We start from the raw sequence: 14,587 nt of genomic DNA, 5'->3' as shown, positions 1-14,587 counted from the left end.
TTTACACACAGCATAAATATTCAACTTCTTTGATTTCTATTATATTGTTGATACGCGTCAAAGTAAGACAACGCGTTAGGAGAATTCTTGTATACTCGGATTCAATTTTTTTTAGAGCAATCGTAAATTTTTTACTCATGGTTTCCTCATGTTTTCTAGATTAAATGCAGTCATGTTAAAACATATACTATAATTAATAATTATAGAACTAATAATAATAAATTTTAAAACAAAACTTATCAAAGGTCACACAAGTGTCGGAGAAAAGAGTTATCCTTTTTTGAAAACAGGGTATATATATTTACAACGCAGTAAAAATTGTTCATAATATTCTTTGTACACCTCGCTGAACATCTTCATTTTATGAATGCGAATTTCATGAATGCAGTTGTCAAACTCGGTTTATTAAATTTATACATCAAAAGAATTGTAAAAATATTTACTACAAAAATACCCCCGAAACAGTCGCATAGTCTCTAAGTTGTTTAAACTAACCATCGTCACTACCATCCTCTATCTCACTACTTTCAGATTCACTAAACGATATTTCTTCACTGCTACTAACTCCACTTATTGAAGATTCTCTTTTTTCAGTGTGCAATTTACGACTTTCATTTGATGTTTTTTCTTTTTTCGTGACTTGTTGCTTTTTATCACCAGAACATAATTCTAGCCAACGTTTTTCAAAAAATCGAGACATTATCTTGCCTGCTTTACCGACCTAAAAAAAACAAAAGAAATTTTGAACAATATGTTTATAAAATAAATAAAAAAATTAAATTGGTGAAATATCGAATTACAATTTTAAAAAATAATGAAGTTAAAAGTCACCTCAGAGAAATCTTCATTAAAAATATTACAATTCTTGAACACAAGCCGAGTGTCCTTAGCAAACTCTTCTCGATTCTTATATCTAAAAAACATTAGATAAATACATCTCTTTAATCTAAAAAAACCTTCATAATTCCCATCAATTACAAAGTCACCAAAGGAATTTTCTTATGTCTAAGTATAACTTGAATACCTCCACAATTCAAAAGGTTTTTTTAAAACCCTTAGTAAGATTCTTCATATAAATGGAAGTTTCAATTTTTCTTAACTTGAAACGGCTCATTTAATTATTATAAAGTTTTTTCAAATTTTAGTTTTTTTTAGTTATAGATATAAGTTTAGCAATAAGTGTTTAGTACTTTAAAAAAATTTAAAGCGGAAATATGAAGCTCTACAAAAATGGTAACAATCTAATTTTGAGTTTACTAAGTTTGTTTTAGTTCACAATTATCGTTGATAAAATAAGAAACATAGAATTACTGCAATGGTTTGGTTATTTAAAAATGTGTTTACACCGGATAATATTACCGAAATCAAGTATTAAGAAAGAAATTTACTCTGTTGCAAGTTTATAAATTTTTCTGCAAGATTTAATTGAGGCAAAAGGAATTATTGACAACTCACAGTCAATGCTCTCAGAAAGCTCACATTCAATTGAAATTAATGGCAATACAGAAAGAACTAATAGTAAATAAAAAACACTAGTAGTTCCAAATCAGTCAAAAAAATAAAAAATCCCAGCAGTAAAATGTATAAACTCATGTCAAAGAGATCGCCTGAAGTTTTAAATTATCATTTACAAAAAACATAAAAAAATTAAATTTAATTACTTCAAACTTAAATTAATCAAAACTCTAAACTAACTAAAACTCTAAGCTATTTCCCAGTATTTTTAGCTGATTCACCTCAGTTCTAAACAAATTCACGGCAACTTTAAAATAACTTTTTATCAATTTATTATTGACAAACCAAAATAAAATTAAAAATGTTTGTTACTTACTGATTTTCTCTCAGTTTGTTTTCAATAGTTTGAAAGTCCATTGGATGTTTAATAACTTGGTAGTATTCAGGAAACTAAATTATAAGTAATAACTATTATTTATATAAGACAGGATTAACCATGAATCAGGTTTCACAGTTAATAATATAGTAACCTAAACCTTATGCGGCAGCAAAATTAGGACCAAACATTAAAGAATCATAGGTTTTTGTGGCAAAATAACTTTAACCCGCGTGAAAAGCACTCAGATTTGAAAATGCTGAAAGGATTCTCAATCCTGAGTGCTCTTCGTGTGGGTTAAAGTGTCCAGGAGGTTGCTCTTCATGTGGGTGTCCAAAAGACAGGATTTGTCCGTTCAACAGTTTTGCTGTCAAAAAATGTTTTTTTGAATGTGGCAATATTAGAACGAAAAAAATGAGGGGTCTGGTGAGCAGAAAAAAGTTAATAATAACATTCAGGTAAAAAGCATCAAAGGTCGAATCAAGAGAAATTTACACAAGTCAGAAATCAGAAGACTATCTGCAGGGTTTGTTAATCAAATCTCATACCAGAACCAAAAAATTTCTGTAAACTGAAGTTCTGAAGGTTAAGAAGCCAGAAAGAAGTAAGATTCTCTAAAGTTCAAAAAAAAAATTTAATCTTTCTGTTTTCAAGTGAAAAATATTTTACAGTAGATCTGGTCTCAAACAGCAGAACTCTCTAGTATCTTCAACGTGTTCAGGATGCCCCTGTGTTTCCTACATGTTCAGGATGCCCCTGACCACATCAAAACAGTATAACAGGCTGACCACCCCAGTCAGATCATGAGGTCTGGTGGCTTCCAATGGCCTCTAATTTTTTTACCAACAGACTTAGATCAAGTTCGCAAGCTTCCCTGGAGACAGAGCAACTTCAAAAGTAGTGATAACTTTGTTTTTATGCAGGATGGTGCACCCAATCACAAAGCGAAACTCATCCAGACAGAAATCAAAAATTCTGACCTCCTAGCACTCCAGATTTGAACTCTCTGAATTCTTCTATTTATGCATATATTCAAGCCAAGTCTTGTAAGCAACAACAACAAAACGTTGAAGACCTGAAGCCTTTCATCACCCAAGCCTGGCCAACATGTCAGCTGACTTTATCCAGAAAACTTGCTCCAAGTTTTATCTTTGAATTGAGGCTGTGATCATAACTAAATTATGAACAAATTTTCAAAAAAGTTTTAGTTTCAATTTTATTTTTCTGAAATTTTTTAAAGATCTGTAGTACCTAAATTTTGCTCTGCATGCGATAATGTGATAATTTATAGTTAAAATTTTATTTTAAAAATTGCTTAAACCCTTCCATAATGTCATTATTAAATAAGAAAATGGCGATATAACCTTAAACTTAACTTATCTTAAACTTAAACCTATCTTAAACTTAAACCATTATAGATTTAAAATATAAAAATAAGATTATATTTTTTATTCATTACTCATAAAATTTATAAAACTATTTTTATTTTTGCATTTAAAAAACTGTAAATTATTTTTATTTTTTATAATTCTACTAAAGTAATTGTAACAATAAATTCTGAAAATCTCAGTATTGTCTCATTAGAAACAATGTGTAGAAGTTAATCAGCAGTAATAAATTTATCTACAATCGTAACCTTACTTGTTTATTATTAACAGGAACAAGAAAAGGCCAAGCTTGTTCATGGCTATCCATTTCTGATAATATTTGTTTGCATAGCTCCATGTCCTTAGGTTGCTTTATTTTGTGTCTTTGCTCTTCTTCTATGACAAGTTGTTCAATACACGGCTTTTTCTTAGATGGGACTTTACTTTTTAGACGTAACTTTTTGCAAACAGGACAAGACCATGGTGAACGTGGAGATCTATTAAAAAGTCAATTTTCATTTCATTTTAGAGCAATCCACAAATAGAGTTAAAACTAATTGAAAAACTACAAAAAATAATAAAGATTATATAATTACATAAAGATTATTTAAGAGTTAAACTACATTCCTTGCTGTTAATTAAATTGTTATTATTAAAATATAATAATACAAATATAATTATATCATATCATATCATATCATATCATATCATATCATATATATATATATATATATATATATATATATATATATATATATATATATATATATATATATATATATATATATATATATATATCTATATCTATTACTCTATCAAGCTCCAATTTATGTAATTGCAAGAAAAAAAACTTACAAAAGCACGATGAACCATACATACAATAAGATAAAACTACTCTAAAAATTGTTTTATGGAAGAAAAAGTGTTAGTTATGTCCATTAGCCTTGATACTTAGTCAAATTTTTATCACGGTTATATAGGGATGACAATTCATTTCAAAAGACTAAGGACAAATGAGGTTCAATTTGTCATGCTCAAAGTTTGACAAACATCACATATCAGTAAACATTAATCAAAAAATTCATAAAATAGTCAAAGAACGAGCCATTACTTCAAAAATTGATGCTTGTTTAAGAGACAATGCTTTATATTTATGAGTTTTATACAGAGCTCTGCAAACAAGAAGAAGTCCGGATAAGCTACTAAAATCAAATTAGGTTAAAAAATGATGAAGCAACAAACTGAAACTTGACATTTTATTTTTTGCCAAGAATTTGCTTAAACTGGCAATTTTTACCACAATACTCAGGTTTTTACCACTTTGTTACCAGGTTGCTATCTCTTGACTCTACAAATGCAAACTACTCTAGAACAGTATCAAATAAAAATAAGTAAAGAATAATAATAGAGTAAAATACCTTTGCTAAAACCACTTATGATTTTCACAAAGATATTTCTTTTCTTTTTTCTTCGGTGTAGCTTTTACTATTGACATGTTTAGCAGCAGAAATTTTTACATTACTTTGACCTTTTACAACATCTCAGAATACTTTTATCTCAAATCATACCTTGTTGAAATGAAGTCATAATAAAAGGAAAGGAACACTAGGTAAGCAATCACAATCCAGTATAATAGTCTCATGGAGGATCTCAACTTCATCTTTAAAAACTATAGTATTGATGTTGAGCTTTAAGATTTTTGGCAAATTTAGCCACTGATACTTTGCCATAGTGGAAAAGCATGGCGAGTGGCAAAAATGAGTTGCTTTTTATTAATTATATACTATTTTTAACTACTTAAAAATAGACATACATTGATATTTTAAAATATACACTAACTATATTTCAAAATATAAAATGCCTTAAAATAATTTTAAATTTACTGCAACTTGTAAAAATGTTATTTTTTAAATCAACATAAATTTTATTATTGCAAGGTAATATTATTTAGTTTAATATATGACATAAAATCCTATATCAAAATAAAAAAAAAAAAAAATGTATATAACTAAATACTTTGAAATTAGTATATCATTTAATATACTAATTAATATTAGTAGAAACTAGTAATTTTATTTAATTAATTACATGAATTAAATAAAATTGTTCCTATCCAAAGCTGGCTGTTATTGTCAGGAAGATGTTTGCCATTCCTGAATCACCAGCATCATCTAAGAAAGTTATTTATAGAGCTAGCCAAGTTGTCACTTGGACAAGATAGAGTAGAGTGCTCGCTTCATAAGCAAGAAGTTCTGAGTTCAAACTTTAGTACTTAGCATCTCTTATTAAACTTCAGAACATATTTGTGGTTTTGAGTTATGGCCAAAGACATGTATGCATTATACATGTCTTTGGCAATAACACAAAACCACATATGCCAAAGACATGTATACATTAAAATTTGTTCACAGAATTTAGATGAATATAAATATTAGGTATTCAGATGAGGACAATTTTAGGCCAAAGACAAATACATGTTTAACTCCAGTCACAAAACCAAGTTACTATTTGCTATTTGATTTTTTAAAACATTATTTGCCTGTATTTATATATATATACATACATAAATATATATATATATATATATATATATATATATATATATATATATATATATATATATATATATATATATATATATATATATATATATATATATATTACTTGTTAAGGGGTGGCTCTAAACATTGCAAGTGATAATATCTTGGACAGAATGCACATTTTATTCTTTTCCCAGTTTTAGTTCCACAGGAGTAACATTGATCACTTCCAGATGCCTAAAATTTGAGATTTTAACATTTAATTTAAGATATTAGGAAACAAAAAATTAAATTAAATAATTTTACAATTAATATACATAAACACACACCATTAATATACATTCAGGACAAAACCAATCTCCTTCTGGAATTAATTCTAACTTTGGCTAAAATAAAGTAAAACTAATTTTAAAAATTAAAAATAATACTTTTAGAATTTTTCATTTTAATTTAGTTTGTTTACAGCTTCCATTTTTCTATTCAAGAGAGGAAAAGAAAAAAAAATTAAAGAAAAACAAACAAACAACAAATGACATAAACATTGAAACACACACACAAAAGAAAATAGATTATCCAGCAAACACTTTTTATGGCTGATTCTTTTCAAAACTTCGTTATTGAAATCCTTAGCTTCATACCTTTTGTTAGTTTTTTAAAATTCATAATGTAGTACAAAGTAATATATATAGAACAAATAAACCAGGGATGTATTTATGTTCTGCAAAATCATTATGGTTTTTATTAAATTAATTTTAATATTTTGAAACATACATAATTAATTTTTATCATTTTGTTAACAAATTCAATTACAGTCAATAAAAATCTTACAAATACAATTAAAGTGTTACAAATACAAGTTAAACTGTAACTTTTGAGTTGTCATGTGAATTTTGAGATGCTATGTTACAATTAAGCTAATAATTGCATCCCTTTGACTGTTTCATAATGGAATCAAAAAAAAGTTTTAAATGATATAAAAATATTTAAATGGTTACAAACATTACAACCTTTAAATCAACATTATTTTCTATGACACAGCAAAGTATAAATTGTTACTCAAATTTCTAAACACTGTTTATAGAATTTTATTTGCTTTTAAAATTTTATTTACAATGTACATATAAAATATGCAAGTAAAAATTTTAGCATTATTAACTAAAAACTATAATTTTGTTCAAATGATGTGAGGTGTGTGTGTGTGTGTGTGTGTGTGTGTGTGTGTGTGTGTGTGTGTGTGTGTGTGTGTGTGTATATACCTTATGTGAATTTTTGCAATTTTTTATAATATAAGAAAGATAACTAAAAAGTTATTGAGACTGCATTTCAAAATAATTACATTAAAGCATATTACAAACAAAAAATGCCAGTATTACAAATAAATTATAAGATAAGTTACCTTGCAACAGTACATATGGCAACCACGATCACAAGCATCACATAGTAACAACCGATCTTCATTATCACTTTTACGACATAAAATACAAAACTAAAAAAGAAAAAAAAATGTTGGTGAAAAAACCTGAAAAGCAACAAACTGGTATATTTTTTTTTAAATTCACTTGCCTTAATATCAGAGGGCTACATAATGGAGATAACTGTATTTTCCTCTTATTCTAAACTCTACATCCCTGTAAATATATCTTTATAAGCAAAGCTGCCACACAGAGAAATAAGTTCTATAGAATTTTTTTATAGAACAAACCCAGAGACATCTGTATTTGTTGAATACAAATTTGTTTGATATGTATAAACAATATATCTTAAAAGAATGAGAAAAATGTACTTGAAAAAAAAAAAAAAAAATTGTGCTTCTAATATGGTTTCAGAATGCTTCACCAATAAACTGTAGTACATTTTGATTACTTTAAAAATTTTTACTACATGATGTTAAGGACTAATAAACAGACTGATCTAATGAGACAACAAATTGATTGGTGTATTGGTGCACGAAATGTATTCTCACAAAACTTTTAGTTTTTAAGGGAAAGACAAAAATGAAATTTACTACGGTAATACTGTACTTAACTTGTTTCTCAGTAAAGCAGCCATCCGTGTCAAGATATGTGTTTCCAAGTTATAAAGTTAAGGGTAAAAAAAAAATCCTTCATAACAGTAACTCTTAACCTTAAAAAGGTGCATATACAATGTTATACTAAATTAACTGAAAACCTTCAAGGTTTGGGCAAGTTAAATACATTAGTGTACTTTTAAAAAAAAATCTAAAAGAACTATTCTAATAGAACAGAGCAATAATAGTAAAAAATACTTTTTTTTTTTCTTTAGAGTTAGAGGAAAAAGTTTTTAAACTTAAAACTTAAAACTTAAAGTAAAAGTTTAAAGCCTAAAAAAACACTTCAAATTTCAATTTAGCATTGTTCCTGGACTCTGATTGCCATGATTTCTTGTTAAACATTATTTGCATTAGTATAAACATACATTTCTGGAAGTTACCTATCTTCAATAGTAGATTAGTTAAAAATGAAACACATATATTAGGTTGAACAAAACTTAAAAATTACACATGGCTACATTAAAAATTGTTCTTTAACATATCAAAACTATTACTAAAAAAAAGTGTTCTAGGATGGCTCTGAGTAATGCCTAATTAAAAAGGTATTCTACGATGGCTCTAAGTAATGTCTAATTTGCTTTAAAATAATGTCTAATTTGCTTTAAAGAACCATCCTTTTATGCTAAAATATCACTAAAAAAAAGCTGACATAAGGAAGTGAAAAAGGGACTGGGAAACATTTAGTTTAAAAAGAAATATCAATTGTTTAAAATTTTTGATTGTCAAGAAAAAGTTTTAACTTTAAAATCAATTATTATAATTAATCTAGTTGCCAGCCAGTGCAGTGTTTCATGACATGGAAAAAAGTCATTATTTGAGTTAAACCAAGTCAGAGAGAAAATTGTTTCTTATTTAAATCATAAACAAGTTTTCTACCATTTTCAACCACTTCTATAATTTCATTTTTGTATTAATCTATCCTAAAATTAGTCAAATATTTTGTGATGATAACCCAAACATAAGATGAAGATAACCCAAACATAACTTGATTCCTTGCTTAGTTTCATTATTTATAACTTTGGCTGTTTTAATCTAAAACTTCATCTTCAAATAGTTTTCATCTTTCTCCCATTCTGAAGAAAGAAGTTTGATCTATTTACCATTATCACACCCTGTAAATATCCATGGCTAACATCACCCGAAAGGACCGAACAAATCCTTTTAGATGGGCATTATATAGACCTAGTGTGAACATTTAGAGCTGTTTTTGAAATCTTTTAACTACGTCCGAGCCATTTTTTTCATTTTTAAGTTATATAGTGAAAATAACCAAAATCCAAGATTTTCCAAAAAAATAAACAGCTCAAAATCATAAGTTACAGTGATTTTTTTAAGTTGTAGGTATATAGAGATCATAATAAAATAATTTTAAGTCATTTCAAACATCCAAAAGTTTGTCAGAGCCATTTTTCTCATTTTAACGTTCTATGGTAAAATAACCACAAAGTGTAAAATTCCATAAAGTATATTTTCACAACTTGCTTGGTCTGGACAATATTTATGATAAAAAATAGACAGATTCTTACATATTGCAAATTTGAGACTAGAATTAAAAGCTTTCTTCACAAAATGCATAATCCAAAAACAGTTTTTAAATTTCTCAAAAAATTCTAAAATTTACAATTTCTAATTTTTTTTAGTCCAAAACATATATTTCTGAAAAAGTTGAGTTTGTAGGTGTTGTTTGTTACAGATGCTTGCTGTTATAGTCAACAACACAATTAAAGAGTTGTTTTCCATATTCTGGATGAGTTGGGATGCGCTTGTACCGGTCTCAGTGAACCTTGAACCTTGAATGCATTGCTTCGGTTGCTTGTTCGCTGAAGATTCCGAGGGAGGTTTGATGTTTTTCTACAAATTCAGAAACATGGTAGAAAACAGCATGGACCTTAGGTGTCACCAATATTGGCAAGAATAGGAAAGAAGTTTTAAACTTCTGAATCGTTTCTTTATAATTTTCCTGCAGAGTTGTTCCAAAGCATGAAGTGACAACTTCTTTGAAATGTCTTAGAGTTTCAATGAAACCAAATGCTTGATAGGCACAAGCTCAAGGTTTTGCAAAAGCTTATGACATTCATTGCCAGCAAAGTGTCCGCCATGGTATGGCTGGAGCTGAATGTGCAGCAAAGTTGGCCATTCTTTGGCACCAGGCCATAACTCAGAAAGATTCTTGAAAAGATGATTGACAATTCCAAGAAGAAGATGGAGTTCAATTGGTGGAATCACATCCAAAATGAGTGTTGAGTCATCCATTTTAATCAGTGGTGGATGGATTATATTGTCAAAATCTTTTGCTGATTTTGTATCCGATCCAGCTGCAACATAGGCTTCAAATCTCTCCTTGATTGATCCGAAACTTCTGGATGTTCCACATTCTGAGAGATTGTCAGAATCAATGTTGCACCAGCAACAAGGGTGTTTGCTTGAATGGGATTGAATTCCGCAAATGATGTTGGCCATCTTGAGATCGCACGAAATGCAGAAAGAAACATCATTTAATTGAATGACGTTCATCATCAATTTGACGTTCTCATATGTTTCAGAAACATTTTCAGTGATGGCAACTATGAGCTGCCGTTTGACACCAGTGTCTCGGGCAGATGAGCTTGTCAGCAAGCGAAGACTTTTTTGTTGAGGACTTCTTGTTTCATCATCTTCATCAGTTACCTTGATAACTGCTAAGCTCAATTTCAAGAATGATCCTCCTCCATCAATGCCAAGCTTGACAAAATGATTGGAGCCGTATTCCTTTGACAACAACACCTTGTTGGTTAAGTCCTCAAGATTTTTGCAGTGAATGATTGTTCTCTTCTCTTCAGCTTTTCCTTTTTCTGCTGAAATGTTGACAACTGATAGTTGAAAGAAATCATTCAACGATTTTCCTACAGCAGCAAACTTTTGCTGGAAAAATGGCTCAACTAGTCGAGTTTCTGTTGCTTTGTTAAGTGTTGAGGCAAGTTGTCGCATTCCCGTGTTGGATAGTCCCGTGTTCAACTGAACATTTAACAAGCTTTGCATTGTAAGTGTTGAACTGGTTGATTTGCGTGCAGATGCTGGGCCTAAAAAGCAAATGAAATAAATTTAACAACTTTTTGTTACTTGTGAATGATTACAACAACAATAGTTATGAGTATAAGTGATTCCCACAGAAGTTTATTATTACCTGGTGTTAATGGAAATAACTGCCCTCCTCTTGCTTGACTCAGCCGGACAGTTCCTCCAGGAGATGCATCCTTTGAGCTGATGATGGCAGATGCAATTTGCTCAGCACCAACAGGATCTGACTGGACCAATGCTTGCAAGTTTTGGTGTCTTGTTCCGATTGTGCATGAATGTCTGAAACCTCTTGCAAGAATGGACAAACATTGTGCGCATCTTTTCTCTGATGATTGTAAGCGGGACTTTGGTGAAGGGCCAGGCTTAGAAGATTCACCTTGGTCAAGGTTTCTGTTCTGTTCTTTTGGTGCCAAGGGATGTTTCTGGTTGAGCTTGAGTTTTGCTATTTGGCAAATGAGGCAGTCACATGGATCAGATGTTCGTGTCAAAGGCTTGACAATGATTGCAGAGAAGTTGTAGATTGCAGGAAGTGAAACACTCATGTCCCCAGCATCTCTTTTTTGCAAGAGAGTTCGGCAAGCATTGCAAATAGCCTGTGGGACTCTTTCATCTGCAAAGTCAATGTCTGTTTTCAACAATTTGTGAATTCTTCCAATGATAAAGTCATTTAACTCTCGGTCTCCTTTCCTCATGCAAAGAAAACAAACAGACTTTCTGCATTCTTCATGTGTTTTTGCTTTATTTGGCATTTTTGATGCTTTATGTCTTCATTTTAAAAAATGATCTTCATTCAACAAGGAAAAATAATTATGAATGTTTTTTATTTCATAAATTTCATGATAATCTTTATGTGTACACAATTTTTTTGTGTACATAATCTTATTGTGTACTTCATGCCAATGGAAGGGGGATGACAGGGAAGGATTTAACCCTTTTTAATTTGAAAAGTTAGTGCATGCGTGCGTGTGTGCATGCGTACATGTACATAAAACCATTGGTGATGCTTAGTCATTACAAAGTAACTAAATTCAAATGAAATTCATTTTTTTTAATTTCCAATAATTATTTGAATTTCTGGGATGTTTGAAATGACTTAAAATTGTTTTATTATGATCTCTATATACCTACAACTTAAAAAAATCACTGTAATTTATGATTTTGAGCTGTTTATTTTTTTGGAAAATCTTGGATTTTGGTTATTTTCACTATATAACTTAAAAATGAAAAAAATGGCTCGGACGTAGTTAAAAGATTTCAAAAACAGCTCTAAATGTTCACACTAGGTCTATATAATGCCCATCTAAAAGGATTTGTTCGGTCCTTTTGGGTGATGTTAGCCATGGATATTTACAGGGTGTGTTATCTTTTAAATGATAAAAGAGCAACTAAGATTGTTTCCAATTATACAACTAAAACTCTGAGCTGTTTTGAATGGATGATAGAATAGATTTTATAGAACTTACAGTGGTTTGTCTGTATCCATCAACTTTAACACAATATTAGCCTTTTCTTTTGCAGAAATTTTATTAAACAAATTCTGAGTTAGATACCACAGTGCCTGGTAAGACCTTCTAGATTTTTCTGAGCTGAATTAGATAAGTTTAGGATCTGTCCAAGAGCTCCTAGATCTTTGTACAACTGATATCATTGGTGCATTAGAGCCTTTTGTTGCTTCTAGCCAAATTTTATTATACAGAACTGAAGTGAAAGTCAAAAAGATTTTTAATTTTGCATCAGAATTAAGCAAACTATCTTTAAAGATAAACAACTTTGGTGCATGCAATAAATGTGAAATCTTTCTAGCATGATGATTTGATCCACAAGTTTTCCATATTTTAGGTTCTGGTCAGCCTAAGAGATAAAGTACTAATTCTCTAAGAGTTTCTAAGAACACACAACTTTGAGTGTGTATTCTTAGAAAAATTTTCAAAATTTAAGGACTTATTATTTAGCATTTTGAGTGGAACCTTTTCTGAGCAAAATCATTCCTACTGAAAATCTTTAAAATCTATTTCACCATTAGCATTTTTTTCTTTTGTAAACAAAGTGTAGTAAAATGCTCCCAGGATCAATTCTTAAATGTGATGGTGGCAAGCCAGATAAAGAAGATTTTTCTGATTTCATAGTATTGCAGCTAACTTAGATTTTAAAATCTTGCTTTGAGTGTGCAATGCCTCCATAAACTCTTCATAAGTACAATCAATAACTTGCAAGTGATGCCTTTAAATGCCAGATAAAAGTTAAACTAAAACTGTAAACAAAATTTCAAAAACCTAATGAAAATAATAATTTAAGTTAGACAATATTATATTGTCTAACCTAATTTTTTAGGTTAGACAATATAATATTCTCTAACCTAAAAAATTTTAAAACATTTTTAGTAGTGGTTAGAGAGCTTGTTTTTAAGTCTTTGAAACGATATCCAACCAAACATACTTTACTTGTTCACTTTAATATTTTAAAGTATTTAAATTTATTTTTTTGGTGTCTTGTCATTTTTCTTATGTTTAATGGATGATAATCTCTTCATCAATTTTTTACTTCAAAACAAAATGAATATATAGAATTTATCAAGTAATTATTTTGCATTGTTTATTATTAATACGAACATAAATGACACAACGTACTAGATATTTTAATTTGTTATGTTTGATCAGATATTTTAATTTGTTATATTTGATCAGAATGTTATCAGATTGATAATAGTATTAACAATAATAATAAATAATAATAATAAATAATGTGTACTAATAATTGAAAAATAATAATAATAATTAATAATAATATTAATAATAATAATAATAATAATAAAGAATTATTACATTTGTTTTTATCATTATATAGTTATAAAAAAGCATACAATGATAATGCTTTTTATAAGCATATAGGCCAAGATTTTGTTAAAAGATAGCATACTGAACCTTACTCTGAATTACGCATTACTTTTGAGTGAAATACTATAAAGACTGGATTTCTTAAATTATTATTAAATGCATGAATTGATCAAAAAATCAGTAATAAAGCAGTTATCATTTACTCATATGACATATCATTTATTGCAGTTCCGAGTTTTACAGGGAGGGTATGAGGAGGGTATGGGTCTAGTTGCTAGTTTAACATACATTTTTTTATTTTGTATATGCAAACATGCAAGTAACTTTAATCATAAAGCAGACATATTCTTCAAAGGAGTAATACCACAAAACAAAAATTTATGCATTAAAATGCATAAATTTAATTAAAATGCAAAGTTTTTAAATAATATATGTAGTCTAAGTAATCTTTTGACAAAGCTAATATCTTTTTTACATAAAGAGAAACTATGTTATATGTATGTAATGTTATCAATGTACATTAATAGAAACAAAAAAGAAAGATTAAAGATTATTAGACTGATTATGAATCATTATTATCAATAAATTTATTATGTTGTAAAACAAAAATCTTCAAGTATCAGATGAATAAATCCTTTTTTTTATTCCTTTAATTATAACAAAGATATATAGGTATATTTGCAAACTTCCTAAAACTTTTTGCACAAGCCTGATTTTGATTCAAAAATTTTACATGCTTGTATAAAATTCAAATTGTTTGTTTACAAAAAAAAAAGGGATTATTTACTTACAAATAATTTGAAAATTTACCAAATTATTTGTAAATAATTAACAATAAAAAAATAACAGATGAAATGTAAGTTTTGTGTATTTTGTTTAAATTTCAA

At 28.7% G+C, this 14,587-nt stretch overlaps 1 protein-coding gene across 2 annotated transcripts in view; it reads right to left on the bottom strand.

Moving 5' to 3' along the window:
- Positions 1–257: 257 nt before the first annotated feature.
- Positions 258–14,587, bottom strand: part of LOC100214210 (bromodomain adjacent to zinc finger domain protein 2B) — an 81,316-nt gene continuing 66,986 nt past the window's right edge. For both annotated transcript variants that reach the window (XM_065811089.1, XM_065811090.1), the window contains 7 exons: positions 7,135–7,224; positions 6,068–6,124; positions 5,863–5,975; positions 3,473–3,695; positions 1,832–1,905; positions 832–913; positions 258–721 (listed from right to left, as the gene is read on the bottom strand). In XM_065811089.1, the coding sequence (XP_065667161.1) occupies positions 491–721; positions 832–913; positions 1,832–1,905; positions 3,473–3,695; positions 5,863–5,975; positions 6,068–6,124; positions 7,135–7,224 (870 nt within the window). In that variant the 3' untranslated portion in view covers positions 258–490. The remainder of the gene's footprint in view (positions 722–831; positions 914–1,831; positions 1,906–3,472; positions 3,696–5,862; positions 5,976–6,067; positions 6,125–7,134; positions 7,225–14,587) is intronic.

The sequence above is a fragment of the Hydra vulgaris genome, chromosome 11 (genome assembly GCF_038396675.1).
Source record: "Hydra vulgaris chromosome 11, alternate assembly HydraT2T_AEP".
NCBI classification, from domain to species: Eukaryota; Metazoa; Cnidaria; class Hydrozoa; order Anthoathecata; family Hydridae; genus Hydra; species Hydra vulgaris.
Note: the sequence above shows the minus strand (reverse complement) of the source record. Positions and strands in the feature narration are given on the sequence as shown.